At 35.9% G+C, this 16,474-nt stretch overlaps 1 protein-coding gene across 1 annotated transcript in view; it reads right to left on the reverse strand.

Moving 5' to 3' along the window:
• The window catches only part of PARD3B (par-3 family cell polarity regulator beta), a 400,197-nt gene that overhangs the window by 180,501 nt on the left and 203,222 nt on the right, over positions 1-16,474 (reverse strand). The window contains exons 12-15 of the mRNA XM_017837617.1: positions 13,483-13,653; positions 10,208-10,337; positions 4,616-4,712; positions 2,456-2,571 (exon numbers count right to left, since the gene is read on the reverse strand). Coding sequence (XP_017693106.1) covers positions 2,456-2,571; positions 4,616-4,712; positions 10,208-10,337; positions 13,483-13,653 — 514 coding nt within the window. The remainder of the gene's footprint in view (positions 1-2,455; positions 2,572-4,615; positions 4,713-10,207; positions 10,338-13,482; positions 13,654-16,474) is intronic.

Here is a 16,474-nt window from a genome sequence, read left to right on the forward strand (position 1 = left end):
TCTATGGAGACACCTGATTCAGAGACAACTTGGTTTGAAAAGAAATAAACTGCATCTAAGTCACATTTTCTAAGGTCTCAGATTTCTCCTTCTGGACTCCAGTTCTGTGTTCTTTCTGTTAATCATGTTACATTTTCTTTTTTGAAGGGCCTGACAGAACTTGAGAACAAAAGAAAAGCAGTAAGTGCACAGCATTCTATGACTCCTGGAAAAAGAGGCCTAGCACTTTTCAGAGGGGACACTTCCTCTTTGTTACCAAATTCGCTGTAAGATGAAGACAGCAGCACTTTTTTTTTTTTTCAGGAAACAATGCACTGAAATCAATAATGGATACACAGTTGGAGGTTGGGATGAGAAGTTACTATGGGTCATGACTGCAGTTAAGTAAGGAAACAAAAAAAACAAGTTCCCTTTCCCAAAAATCCATTTTTGGAATGTGAATTACATGAATGTTTTATTTGGAAGCGCACTTTTATACACTAAACTATTGGGATTTTATTTGTATTAGAGGCACTTTATATCACAGTTACTTCCCTTGAGATTGTCATGTTTCTTTTTCCATTTCCCGTTCCAGCCAGTAGCTTCTGCTTCAAATCTTTCAAAAGCTGGAAAGTCAAACATAGTACTTCACTGCTTGCTAGAGAATGGCTGTAAAAGGTCCTAGCTTTCATCTTCCTCAGTTTTATCGTTTTTATGCTATGTGCAAGGAATTTTACTTCATCTATTGTGATTTATAAAACAATATGGTGCAGTTGTTTCAGAATCTCTCCAGTTCTCTACATGACTGTCTCAAGTAATAGATCTATCTTCACATTTGTGCCTCCAATCAGACTGATTATCACCCCTTTCATTTTTTACTTTCATAACAGAAGGTGCGTTTTCAACAGCTACCATCTAACAGGCAACAATTTTTGAAAGATCTAAAAGACATATTTGTATCAATTTTTTATTTTATTTTTGGACCTAACTTTATTTTATTTTTTAGTCATCATGATTTAGTGACTCATATACATTCTCAAAGCATTGCTTCTGGATGTCAAGAGCAGATTGCTTTATAGAATTTGAAGTATAGGTCACCTGGCAGTTCTGAATATGCTCTCGAGTGCACTCCCATTGCCTAATTTTACACTGGTGCTTGCGAGCATTCTTTCTAGTGACTTCTGTGGGAACTGGAAGTAAACTTTTCTAAAAGATGACTCAGTAAAGTTGAACATTAATTTTTCTAGTAGACTACATACAGTCTATGTTTAGACTCAAGTCTGTAAATGCAATCATTTTTTGAGGAGCATTTCCATTCTTAAAAAATACCTAATCCATTACTCTTAGTTAAAACAGTGGAACAGAACTACAAAAGGGTTGGGCTGGTCATGCAGTAGCATTAAAATTCTGCCTTAAAAACTCTCTTAAATTAGTTCATATCCATTCTTATCCCACATTAATAACTGCCTGGTCCCTACATGCTACTACAGGAGTAAACACATTTAATGTTACATTAAAATATTCCATTAAGATGACAATAAAAATTGAGAATAAAAAACATAAGACTGATCTAGAGCATTTCACAGAAAAACGAATCAGCAAGGTAACAAAAAGCTACCTTGAAACTATATATGAAATTAATAATTTTTTATTAATGGTATACAAAATCTGATCCAATGAAGTGCATAAATCTATAATTAAAGATATCCTAGGGGTAGGTCTCAAGGTCTCCCCCTCAACTCTTGAATTTGGAAAAAAAAAAAACAGATAAAGTGTGGCAAAGGAGAATTAAAAGGAAAAAGAAAACCTTACTTGGTTTACTTTGAGACTTAAGAAGTTTGTGAATTTTTTCTTGAACCTTCATTAAAATATGGCTTGGTTTCCAGCTGCAATAACCCTTCAATCTTCCACCTGCAAATGCTTTCCTGGTATTGAAAGAACCTCTTACTTTCTGCTTCACCCACCCTGCAAGCTTTTCTGCACAGCTCTGACGGGTAAAGAACCACAACCTTACACTCTTCAAGCATTTATAAAGATCTACTGCAAGGCTTTGATTGCCTGTGTTTGTCACTGTCGATGAAGAAATAAACAACTTGTCTGAGGAACCTTTTGTCCAGTTTTGCAATCATTTCTATTCTATAAAAGAAATTACTTTTGGTATTGCTGGTTTTGCTATATATTTTAGACACACAAAACTTGCACAGCAGTTCTTTCTGCTCATTTTTCTATCATTCTGTCTTTTCCTCAGCTAAGATTTCAATACAATGGGCCTCCACCAAAAAACCCCAAACTTTCTTCAGCTTCAAGAAAAAGGGTACTTGCAAATAGATGCTACAGGAGGCTGACCATTGTCCCCATCACTGTAGCTCCTCTGCAAAACTTAATCCCTGATGTTAGTGTTAAAGAAACAAAAGCAAGAAAGAGAGATGGGCTAAGGCTAAAAAGCTGACCTGTGTGTCACCCCACCCCTTCTTACCCAGATCCATGCTTTTTGAGGCTTTCAGATTAATTGATTCAGACTGCTTGGCTGGTGTCAAAGATCTGAAGTTGATGTGCTGATCTGTTAAATGCACTGCTGAATTTATGATAGGGCTGTAGGAATTAAAAAAAAAAAGATATGCAAAATATTAAGGCATCAGTTCAAACCACAAGTGAACTAATTAAAGAATGCACAAATATACATGTGTTTCTTCCTCTAGTTGCTTACAGCATGCATTTTTAAAATCAGATATTGATCTTCAACTTTCTTTTCTGAGATTTAACACCTTCAGTCACTTGTTTTTCATCATGGATGGAAATATAAATGTAAATGATTAGTAACGATTTTTTTTTTCCATTTTGCTACTTCTATCTAACCACTGCATTTCCAAATAACACGCTACAGAATGCTGGAAAAATACTGACAATGTACCTGGATCAATTCTACTTCATCTGCTAATATAAAATTATTTTATAGCTTTGCACCACTTATGTAGAGGCTGGAGGTCTTACGGAGGGTGCCATGACCTTTTGAAGAATTCCAAAGTATCAGGGGTTTGGTTAGTTTGGGTTTTATTTTGTTTTGGTCTTTGTTTAGTTCTTCTGTTTCAAGGCAAATTTCTAAACATTTCAAAATTCTGCCTGAGTGAAACTCCAAGTAACTTTCAGGTGTGAGGAATCGAAACACTTCAGTGTAATCCACTTGAAATCTTCCATGTCTCTTTTTGATTAAAAACAGAAATTACTATTTTTTAAAATACTGTTAAGCAAAAAAGCAGTTTGAAAATTAAAAAATATTTATTTCCAAATTGTTCAATCAAAAGGTTGGTTTTACAGCATCAAAATACTTTCCCAAGTGTTTTGTTGAAATGCAGTTTCAGTGAAATCAGCAGGACTTGATACTGCAATTCAATTTCAAGAGAACTTAAGTTCTAAATGGAAAAACAATACAACACTGAAAAAGTCAGGATGGGAGGAAAGGCCCATAAATTCATCATCCTTTTAATACATTTCAGAGAATATTTTTCTCCTAGCTTGTTGAAAAAATTAGGAACAGATTCTAGCAAACAACTGCAGCTGAGAATTTACTGCTGAATTACATTAATTTGTGTAGACTTTTGTTTGTTTACCACGTATTATATACCTGTCTGGGACATCAGAAATTATGAAATTATTCTAGTGAAATTACTCTATGTTAGCAAAAAGAAAATAGGAGAGTCTTGTATGAAGAATTCAAGGTATCCATAATAAAATATTATCTACTCCTTCATACTACATGCAAACATTTAAGGGTAGTTTTTAATCACATCTGTGCACACAAGGACAGACACATGGCTAAACTTTGAGTTGAAATGTGTATTTTCCCAATATCATTGGGAAATGTTTGTATGTATACAGCAAATGTATGACTATCATAACTGAATACACAGAAGATGAATAAACAGTATTCAACACTGCATTTCGGCATCACAAGGTTGAAATTATGCTTTGATTTGAATCCTGTGCTATTACAGACAGGAACAGTATGAGCCATCGTGAACTTCAACATGTTTACACTTTTTTCTGACCTTCCAAACTTCTGTATTTACTAAGGAAATTAAAGCTTTTAGCTGCTATCAAGCACATCAGCCTTTACAAAAGCATCTGAGAAATCTACTTAATGCATTTAAAACTGGTAAAGTGTTCATTAATTTTTCCCTTACACATTTCATTGCTCAGACTTACTGAAGATTCATTTTGTAATCTCAAGAATGTCTTTGGCTGACATAAGAAGATTCACTTTACTACAAACTGTGTTTGGCTAGGACTTTTAAAGCTTTAAGAGACTTCAAACTGCATTTACACATAGCATCCACCAGTACAATTTTAAATTAATTTTTTTTTAATAGGGATTATGCTTTGGGATTCTTTTTGTTTTACTGGGTATCATATATCACGGAGAGCAGGCATACTGCAGCCTATGAACAACTGAAATGAACAACACACTAGATGCTGAAATAACATTCCCAGCTTATATTAAAGGATCTTGCAAGTGATGAAAAAGAGTGGTACAAATTTAAAAAAAAAAAAAAAGTTATTTTGTAATCAATTAGAACTATTATCACAACTACTAATCAGCAATTAGTGCTGTAACTATTAAGAAGAACTGAAGTCCAACCTATGATAATTCTCATTCAGCAAATCCTCACTGGGATGTGGTGGGAGAGGTGGAGGGGTTTCGTTTTCACCATTGCTGCGATCAGACACTGAAAACTCTGAAATAAAATTTAAAAAGGGGTTAAATAAGCCACAGAAACAAATACATTACACGAGTTCACTGACTGATGACTGGACTGGAAGGCCTCAAGCAATGCTGAAGTGAATCACAAATTATTCAAATCCCTAAACTAACTAAACTAGAATTAAAATCACACCAAGCAGAAAATGCACCCCTTGGGATTTCCTGAAGAGCTGATTTCCAGATTTGCATATGCATAATTAAAGGTAAATATAGGGAAACTTTGTACTTATAGTGAAGTTGAGTGCAAGGCACAATTGCTTTACTCCATTTGAGTGGATTTTCACTTCTACATAGCTGCATCCTAACTGATTGTAGGTTCATGCTTTCATTCCCTTTGACGGGGAGCATTTATCTCCTTTCATGTACAGCAGAGAACACATTCTCAGCTAGAAGAAAAATTTCTGTTATTCTATGGCAAGAGAAGAAAAAGGCATTTTTTAATTACAGTCTTCGCTTTCCTATCATTTTGGTAACTCCTCCTTTACCTTTACAAAAAGCATTCAGCTAACACCAGAAAATTATTTTGTACAAAGACAAACATGAACTACTCAAACCATTCAGAGCTTGAGGTATTACATACCTGCAATATTTTATAACACTGCCATGCCCACTCTAGGCTAGTTAATTATTGTGTAAATTTACTTCTCGTCTAAAGGTCTGATCTTAGGAAAAGTCCCTACATCTTTCAATGTAGAATCTGTCTTCAGCCCTCCAAAACTTAATAGGAAACATGGACACTTCCTTGGTTTTCAGTGGCAGGTAAGCAATCTAACAATACTGACGTACCACACTTTCTGCTCTGTTGCACGGAATGTTGGTAGTCTTTTTGCACAATTGTGTATGAAAGCACTAATCTGACTTGAGAGAAAAAGGGTCTAAAAGGAGGGATCACGGCAGAAAGCAATAGATCATATTTATTTGATAAGAGCACTGAGATAGTTCCCCTAAAAGAAAAAAACAAACAAACAAAAAACCCCAATCCAAACAAACCTACAGTATTAGCTCAAGGATCCTATAAAACCTCTATTGGCTGGATAGCCTCCTCAAGATTAGAATGATAAGAAATAGCTCCAACCTTGTATCTCAGGAAAAGTGTGAATGTCATCAGAAGAAAGTGAATATGAGCAGATGAGAAAAGTTTTAATGGGACCTTAAAAATTATCAGTTGCCAGTCTGACGTAAAAACCAGATATGCTACCTAACATATGCACACTGGCTTCTTGCACTGTGATCACATTCTTTCAGGTTTAAATTTAAGGACAGGAAACAGATGAGGAGTAAATGGCAAGTTCTCACAGTAGAAAGATTTTAGAACAAAGGGGATCTCATACTGTTCAATGTAATTGATTTGCAAGATGAATCAGAAGATGAAAATATTTCCTCATACGAAAAAACCACTCAGAACTATCAAAAAGAAACAGACTGAAATTTTGCAAAAAGACTGAATGACAGGTGAAATTCCCTGTCAGAGACTGCAAAGTGATACGCATTGGAGAAGGGGAAAATTCTGAGACATACATGTAGCTGTTACTGTAGCAATTATCACTCTGGAACTGTACACTAGATGAGCCATGGATTGTTCTTTGAAGATATGTTTAGTGAAGTCAAAGGGAGACAGTCTTTTACAAGTCCAAAAAAGTCCAAACACTCCAACTAGAAGTCAAGAGCTAATGGTGTGCCTAGTTTTGAAATAGGATCTGAGGTTTCATTCTTTTAACTGAAAACCATGTAATACAACTAAGAAACATTGAAAAGGTAGCAAGGGTAGTTGGACACATGTAGAAACATTCCTACAAGGACCAAGGATTACGATTCTTTAGTTTAGAGTAAAAAGCAATAAAAGGGGATACAAGAAGAGTCTATAAAATTGAAAAGGCTATGCATAAGGTGAAAAGCAAGCTCTTACTATGTTATACACAGTAACAAGACGACAATCAGTGTAACTATCAAGCAGCACACCTAGGACAAACACAAAGTAGTATTTTTTATAGAACTCATTGCTATGAGAATGCTTTGAGAACAAATTTTTTAAAAAATATTACAAAATGTACCAAAAGTTGGAGAGACAGAGCCTCTGACTTAGTAAGTCCCTAAACCACTGACTACCCAAACTAGGAAAGAGATATCTGACGGACAAAAAAGAATTTAAAAACCCCCAAAAAATCACACACTCTTATGCTGTGCTCAGCCTCTTTGAGAAGACATCTATAGCCACAGCAAGAAGCTGAGTAAATCAGGTCGTTATTTTAACTTAGATTCACAGTACTTGAGACATCATTTCACTAAAGCTGTTTGGTGTGGGTGACCACTGGTATTTTTCTTGCAGTAGACAAATGGTACACACAGAAAAATGTCAAGATTTCCTCAGTGAACTGGAAATGATCACAAGGGACTACAGCTCCCAGGAAAATGGGAGCAGAAGCCAGAGAGTAAGAGAATTTAACCTAAGGGGCAGTCACAGACTCCATGTTGAAGACCTCAGGAAATGACCTTAACAGATCCAGAAAAATCAGAGGAACTTCTAAGCCACTGAGCAAGATGTACTCAATTTTCAGATACTACACAGTAAGAGAGTAAAAAAGATAAACTTAAAGAGAGTAAAAATGGATTCTGTCTACAAGACACATGCAGTGTTTACAAACAAAATCTAAATAATTAAATAAAATAATTAAGAATGTCATTTCCTTATTTACTATTTTGACATTACCACATATGTATGAAAACAGAGATGCTTGTACAACCATGAGGACTCAGTCTATGGTATTAGAAAAAGTTTGATTGTTCTACTACTTAAGCAGAGAGATGACAGCATTTCCCCTCTAAGTGTTTATAATGTAGGGTTATAAGAAATATATTAGAACCTCTAATGAAACACATTCCAGTAATCTTTCAACACCAGAAATGTAAAGCTGCTGGCACTGAAGTATCAACTCTCAAAGAGGTTGTTCTAAAAAACACTGTGCAACAGCTTGGCAGCAAAAGAAGTGAGGACCTGAAGGCAGCAAGTATTATTCATGCAAAAATAGAACAAATGCTGGCATTTCCATATTGAATCAGTATCCCCTCCCCCTTTATTTAAACATCCACAGGCAAGACAAAATTTAATGTTTTGGCTATAAGCACTTTTCCCCAGATATTAGTTTTTCTTGCTCATGTATAATAAAAAAGACTCTTAAAACAGACAGCAATATTAGCAGGCCAAGCTTCAGTGTATTTTTGCTGAGCTTTTGTAAGAATTTTATTGGTAGGAGGAGTGAATGGTACTGGAAATAACTTATTAGAAAACATTAATTAGGAAAGTGACATTTTATTAAACATAATACAGCTCCTGTCATTAAATTCTTACATTAGATTCTGTGTTATGTTAAAAATCTCTTGTCTTTTATTATTCTTTGTAAAAATGTACCAACTGTACTTCTACATTCAAGATCTGGATGGTACACTGTGAGCATATATAAAGGACTGCTTCTGCCCATCACAAGAAGCTCACTAGGTCTTTGACTCATGTCCTTAAACAGACATACAACCAGAAGTTCAAAACTGAGTTAAAAAGAGGGTTGTGCACAGGTGTAGTGTTTTGCCTTTATAGATGCCTTGAAAGACTGAGGACAAAACTTTATAAGAGACAATGCAAAAAAAAATTTTGAACCAGTGATGGGAGGAAATAACTGACAGGCTCATATGGAAAGCAGAATAAGCATTATCTCAATAATAATTAATACTGTGAGTTCAAAATAAGACAAATATGCGAGACCAATGTAAGCCCCAAGTGTCTTTCACCAACATAATTTACCAGATCCTCACTGCAGCTGCCTGCTGCTGCAAGTGCCTCTGCAGTTCTCCATTGAGATCACTTCAGCTTTACTCATCAAATGCCAAATCTTCAACTGAAATAGTAGTACAATGATACTTCTAGTAAGTGCTAGAAACATCTTTGGTATTTGCTGTCCACTGGGAAGGCCTAGCCATGCCAAAGACCTAGCCTGTACCAGCAGCACTCCAAAGCATTCTTTCCACATCTGACACATTCTCTTCTGAGGCCATCACATTTCTTTTGCTCTAATGCCTTCTCGCCATAATTCTTTAATTAAAAAGATGCCTATTGAAAATGATTTTATGATTGGGCTGCAAACTAGTCATCTTGATTTTTGGATTGCAACTGTAGAACCCTTATCTGAAAGTACAGCTCTTCCACACGCTTTGTTTCGAATTTAAGTGACAAGTTACCTGTTGCCATTCACCTGTATCAATGACTCCAGAGCATTTGCTTATATGTTTTTTAAGGAAGTATTTAAAGGTATTTGCTCCTTTCTGATCCTTTGGCAACAACTAACTCTACAAAGCAGGCTAGTTCCAAGGTAGAAGCTCCTTTTCTCCTGTAACTACAGAATCAGTGTGAAACCCATAGCAAGTGAAATGTAAGGTAGATCTAAACAAAAGGATCTGATCTTTGAATATTTATAATGCTTCAGTCTGTATCTAATTCTTTGCCTGGAATCACACTGTCAAAATATTGAAGTCAACACAAATAATTTACCCTTAAATTCTGTGGGAGTTTTTCTTGCATTTTTCAGATAAGGGCTCTTTGGTTTTGACTAAAAGCACCCCACACACAGCAGCCTATGAAATTACTTTTTGCAGGCCACCCTGATTCCACAGTTGTCTAGGGAAGTGGGAAAAATCAAGCATAATTCAACTACATCAAAGAAAATCTTTTTTTTCCTACTGGAAGGTATTTACGTATGTGCTTGGCTTGAAGGATGAGAGCACACTTAAAAGGATAGGGGTCAAGACCATCTCAAATACTTAAACTTTTCAAATAGTTAGTACCTTGCTGAGTCAGGAGCAAATTGGACAGACAGTACAGTATGCCATCAGAAATGAAAGAGGATGGGAAAAGAAGTGGCCTTAAAAGCTCTTACTTACATATGCTCGTACATGTATATTTTCTGTGCACAATGTACATGATTACTTAATTTTTTTTAATGAGTTCATTAATATCATTCCAATTTGTAAATTAAGGGAATGTTTCTAACCTCTGAACAAATTTTACCTTAAATCTAAAATAGCAAGTGTACTTTATGAATATCATGTTTCAGTATAAATTAATTTAGCTTATAATAACCTGGGACATAATCTAAAAATTAACTGCAAAAATCATTGCACTCATTAAAGACATATAGAAAATAAACATTTTGACAACATATATTTTGCACTCATCATTTGTTTTTTATCCAGCCTTACGTGTTGGGGCAGCGAGCTAGAAACTGTTACTTAAACTGGAATTTGTGCCAGGAATCTAATTCACAACTTCTGAGTCAGCTCTCCCACCCTCTCTGGATCTTCAAGCCTCAAAGTAACATAGTGTGCACTTACTCTAATTAACTGCTTTTCTAGTGGCTGTGGATTTCAGAAAAAAAACCCACAAAGCACTCTCCTTCAGCACAGAGAAGGATATCTAGAGACTACCTTTTATTCCCTCCTGAGGACTGCACGTGACGAGTTGCTGAAGAATGGCATCGTTGCGTCGGGAAGCAGCTGTGAAGTTATGACTCCCATCAAAGGCTGATTTTTGAAAGACTCCCTGGTCTGAGCGTTCCTAAGGGAAAAACAGAACCACACATTGTGACAAAATTTTCCACGTTCAACAATGCAGAAGAGCACCCGCCACTGCAGGCAATGCACAGATACAGTGTGATGTCACGTGTTCACTGTACACTGCTTCCTCTCAAATGAGAAACTCGAGAGATCGCTTCAAAAGCACTGTTTGTGTGTGCTGACCATGAAATAAGACAACATCTAAGCAATAACAACCATTAAGAATGATGCACGAAAATGAAGACTTTTTTTTTTTTTATGACCCACAACTGGCTTCATTCAAATTCTCCATCTGGGAGGGCAGCTTGTGACATTGTCAACACAAGAACACGGGCAATGCCAATGGTATTTTTCTGCCAGCCAGCTGGTTTCCTTCTCTCTGAGACTGAGTGCATATGTTCTGATGATCACACACTAGAACAGTTTTGCAAGTAAGGAGTTACACCAAACTCCCAAACGCAGGTCTTCTGGCTAGCAGCTAAACAAACTCCTGTCACACCTCTAGTCAGCTTTTCTTTTGAGACATTTCCTACCCCCCATACATGCCATATCGCCTAATTTATTCTCCTGAGCAGTTGCTCAAAGGAAAAAAGTTGGGAAAAAAAAATAAAAATAAAAATCACAGTTTCTAAAACTGGGACAGACCCAGAAAGACATTTCTGTACTCGTTATTCAGGGAAAACTGAAAACCCACACAGGGGAATATTATGGCTAGTTTTCAAAGCAACCTTTATTTTTTCTGTGATTTTATATCTGTTTTTTTGAAGGAGGTTCTAATTGGCTTCTATTTTTAAACTGCATGTTCATCATGCCAGCAAATGTTATACTAAATACATAATTTGTTACATTTTATAGTCATATCTACAGAAGAAATACTTGTATTTAACCCATGTAATTTATTTTTAAAACGATGCAAGAGGTGTAATGTATTGGCAAGTGATTGCCAGCAAACCAACCCATAAGGAAAGACAGCACGTCACATCACCTTGCAACCTTGTCTTTCAAGCTTAATAATAAGAAAAATGTAACTTGATAAAAATGAGATAATAATAAAATAATAATAGAATAATAACAACTAAAATAAGCATAATAAAATGGCAAAAAATGCACCTCAGAACACAAATCAATACTGGGATGCTCACGGTGACAATATGGTTACAAATGTAGGCTCAGTGGAAGGCAGCACATGCAACACTCTCTCAGGGCAGCATAAGCCATTTGAAAAGGCTATTTTGAACCTCTGTACAGAAACACGCATGCACCACACAGCCACTGACAACTATGTTTCTTCTTGTAACTGGAAATCTTTTAGTTTACATTCTTTACATTGTCAAGTCCACATTTACTGCTTTTTCATGGATACTGCTAGCTAATTCTCCAAACCATCCGTTGGAGAATTGGATGGACTGGGATAAGGAGTCTTAAATTAACATCAACAACAACTCTGCTTTTCCAGCTCTTTGGTAAATGACACAATCAATATCCCAACAACTGATCAGTAAGCAGCCTAATTCGAGTATACATCTTATAAAACATAGCTGTCATGGAAGACCTCCATTAGTGTCCTGACCAATAAAAACAATAATGCGTTTCCAAACATATTCTCCCTCTACCAAGCTGAGATGCAGTACTCTGGTAGCTGTTTTGAGAAAAGGAAAGAACGAACAACAATGCATTTCTGCTGCGTTCTCCAGACTCAAATGGAATTACAATTGAACCTAAAGACTATCCTATAAAAATTAATTCCTGTTTAAAATGAATTTGATTCAATCAAGACCTCATTATGCATTCTTCATAGGGCATGAGTCAAGACTATTTACTGCCTTCATACATCTGGATAATATTCAAAACTATACACTTAACTACAGAAAGCAGCCTCATACTTTTATTAGGTCAACTTAATTGATTGGAAGGTTTTTCTAAAAGAAAATTGGCTTTTGTGAAATAAAGAAAACTTGCAGGAGTGAGCCTTCTCTGAAGGTGAGCTATCTTTCTTGTACCACAAAAGTGAACAACTAATATAACATATACTTTATAATTCTTCCTTACAGCATGATGCTGTCACATATAAAAGGAAAGCAAAAAAGGTGTTTTCCTCTAAGATACGCCAGATTTTCATCCTCTTCCTCCCTGATATTTTATGTGAATACACCCACAAACATAAGTGTTTGTAACATTTTAAAATGTTCCAGTCATGCTTACTAAATAAGAAACTAGTAATAATACCTTGGAATTCTACAATGAGATTTATTACAACCTTTTATACTCCAAACCTACTTCTACGCTCTTTTATTTTTAAGAACTGTACAGATGTTTAAAACCTATTAAAATATTTACTCAAGGGTTAGAATTAAAACTGGGATCAGTAGAAAAGGCAGCCAGTATAACATACATATTGTCTATGTAAAGATGAGGAGAGACTGTGCATATGTGCACACATGCATAAAAGAGGGAGCAAGGGAGATCATAAAACCAATCCTTTTCAAAATAAGAGGCAATTGGCAAACATCAATTTATACAAGGTCTGGAAAACATAATGGTTAAAAATGTCTTTCTTCTCTTATTTTGTTACCTTACTTAAGCAAATTTTATGTTAATCAACTCAGAAACCCATCCTAAAGGAAAAGTAATATATTAATTCTTTGAAAGTCAAAAATAAGAAAAAAAAAAGGGAAGACAGGACCAGAAAAACACACTCAAAAAAATAATTAAAATACTAATGAAACTAAAAAAGAGTGAATTAAAATCCAAGTCACATTAAGATACTAAGGTCTCTGATTATAACAACAAATGAAATCAGAATAATTTAAAGTATCTGTATCCCAGCTATTGCTTTGAGGAGGTAGCAAACAGTCAAAACTACATCAACGCAATTATCTTAAACTAACCCTTTTTGGAATCACATTTGCTTTTGTTCTCACACTTGTCAAATTAAAATAAGAGGCAACTTTTAGCCTAGTCTCAACAGGAACAGCAAAACCAGAAGATATCAACCAGGACATTGCGTGAATCCTCTCTCCATAAAGTCAAGAATTCCTCCAGCCAGGAGAAGCTCTCTGCGAGCAAGACTTTAGCCATCATCTCTTGTATGCAAAACCACTGGGACTGGAAAGACATTTATCTAATAAATGCATTTACTGCTTCACCTCTGTCTGCACCTCTAGTCTCCGGAGAACTACCAGCTGGATCCTCCCACGAATGTTCCCTTCCATGGACATGGAGCGCCTCAGTGTTTCCATGGCCTCGTGATTTGACTTGCCCAGCAGCGACTCCCCATTAACTGCAACAAGTTGATCATTTACTCGCAAACGACCATCCTACAAGCAAAAAATAAAAACAGAATTTTTTTTTTAAAAACCCAAGAATTAATTGTTAGGCAGAGGTTCTACACACAGGAAAGCAAGATGAAGACAATTGGACGTTGTTTCCTATAATTCAAGAAACAGGAGACTGCATGGTGCCAGAAATAACTTTGTGTCCAGTAATTGGATTTTTTTCCTCTATTTACTACATTTTGTAAAGAGTTCATAGTGCAAACAAAAACACAGAAGTGCATGCACAGACTGCTGTTTTTCTCACATGGACAGTTTTATTTATATCAGTTAAAACCAAACTGAACCAAACCAATCAAACACTCAAAAACAAAATAATACAAACAACAAAAAGAACTCAATCCCCCCAAAAAAGGAAAAGAAGCTTTTGGTTAGTTAAAAGGGTCCACACCACAGCTGTTAGTATCCCCATTTCAACCACAAAGGAGTATTACAATTTATTTTCCCTGCATTATCTCCTGTAAGGTCTGGTAAGAAATAGCTCCAAAAATTTTGTCTTAGAGTCTTACTAGTGTCCACCTTGTCACGATTATCATGCCATCATATGGACTAGACTTCTCAGTTCAGAATGGTCATTAAGACTTAAGCATCCTTATTAATTAATGCTGTCTCTATATTACAAAATCCAAAACTGCTGCCAATAACAAAATTAGGGTTGAGCCATATCAAGTAACCTGTGCTTTGAAAAAGTCATTTAGTTTCATTTGCCAAGGTTAACTGACATTTGTGGATGTAACAAAATTGTGGACACTGTTGTTTTTTGATTTAGGAATCCAATTGCTGTTGTCCTTATGATCTGTGATTTATTTCTTTTCATAAAAGCATGTGCCATGGACTTCTCTCTTTAACAAGAAAACAAAGTCCATATAATTGAGACACAAGAGTTTCTTTTAAAGCTTGTCAAATTCACAACTATCAGGATGGCATCAGATCTCAAACAAGAAGGAGAAAGAGTAAAAAACTGAAGACATCCAATATAAGGTAGTGAAGGAAGAAAAGCAGGGAAAGCTCTTGCACATAAATACACCGCTTGGTTAAAATGGATCTGGTGAATTCACAGGCTCATCACAAACTCTCCATAAGGCACTCATCCAAACTGTTTACATATTTCATGCATCTGAGTAATCCAAAATATATATACTATCTGATTTTTATTTTTTCTATAACTAAGATGTTCAATTAATTATTCTGCCAAGTCTAAGTTATTTTTGCTCAAGTGAGTTGCAGTAGCTGTGACACACCCAGCTTTACTAAGTATTATTTTTGTTGGAACTGGGTATCATTAGTAGCACAGCAGAGTAGAGATAACCACTGAGCTGAAGAAGAAACAGCATATACCAGCATCCAAAATAAATTGGGATGGACAAGAAGATGGAAAGACAGAATTGGGAGGTAAGTCACTCAGTGAAGAAAAACAAAGAGAAGTAAAACTTTTCTCAGGAGAGTGTGGGAATGGAGAATAGAAAACAGCAATGCCATTTGGAAGAGATACTGAAATCTCTCCCACCCCTCTGCTGAATATTTCATGCCAACTTAAATGTACATATAGCCAAAGTAAGTGAACCCCACTGGTTCTCTACATAAAAATGATGCCATCACACATGCTAAAGCTTAGGGAGAGAAGAGTTAACACTGTTGAACAGTGAATTTTATTATTTGCACATGTTGTAATTCCTTTGTGTTCTATCAATATTTGCTGAAATGAATGGAGCTATTCACAGCAACAGGAGTTTGAGGAAAAAATGGTGGGGGTTTTTTGTGAGACAGAAATTTTACATGTCCTCGTGTCCTCCTCCTACTGTCCCACAGGTTCTTGGATTTCTTTTTTTTCTTTCTGTGGATAAACCACTAAATAAATATCTGTTAAAGTTTCTTTCTAGTGTCAAATGCATCTTGTCATGACCACATCCGCTGACTACACAACTGTCCTGAACACAGTGCATATTCTTAAATGAATCACTGAGCCTCAGAAAGCTCTCAATTGGCCCAATTTCTAATATTCCTTGTGATACTTTTGTATGAGACCTTATATTTATTTACATTTTAATAATGTTAATTCTTAAAGAGCTTCTTGTGATGCATACGCCCTTTTTCCCAGTCTCTTACATGCAACATTTAAATGAAAAATTCAACATTTCAACTGTGATCAGAGAAAAATGGTGTGTATCCTTTATAAATGTTGATCAACCAGACTTGCTAAGTCACCTGTACAAGACAGGTTGGAAGACAGCTGAACACTGGTTTCACACAAGCTCAGGTGCGAGTTATTTCACAGGAAAACCTCTTGCCATTTTAAAGACCAGGGAAAAAAAATCCCAACGTTTAAAGAGTTTCCAAACACAGATTTTCACATCCCTTGTGTTATGGCCTGGTTTGGAAGCCTGAACTGCAAGAAAATCTGCTTGGCTCAAAACAAGCTAAATGTTGTTTTAACACGTCTCTTCTTTCATCTCTGAGAGGTAGATTTCTTTGTGGCTTTTCAGCAGAAAAACAACATTTGGCATTTCAGCAGAACAGTTTTCAAATGCCACCTCTGAAACTGTGAGTGAGCTATTCTAATAAGGGGCGATGTTGCTCCTCCCTTGTTTATTCAAAAAATGCCGGTTTTTTTAACGAAGACTCACAGCAAGGGATAGAACATACCTCCACATGGCTACCACATCCTTCACATAGTCATTCACAAGACTTAGGCTTTTTACAGTAGAGCAGGAAGATATGCTGCCATGTTCTTCAAGGACTTACATTTTTAATCAAAGCAAAACTAGTTATTTCCCCTATCACATCAGTGACATTTCTCTCAGGAATT

Source organism: Lepidothrix coronata, unplaced genomic scaffold (genome assembly GCF_001604755.1).
Source record: "Lepidothrix coronata isolate B3197 unplaced genomic scaffold, Lepidothrix_coronata-1.0 Scaffold7, whole genome shotgun sequence".
Classification (NCBI taxonomy): Eukaryota; Metazoa; Chordata; class Aves; order Passeriformes; family Pipridae; genus Lepidothrix; species Lepidothrix coronata.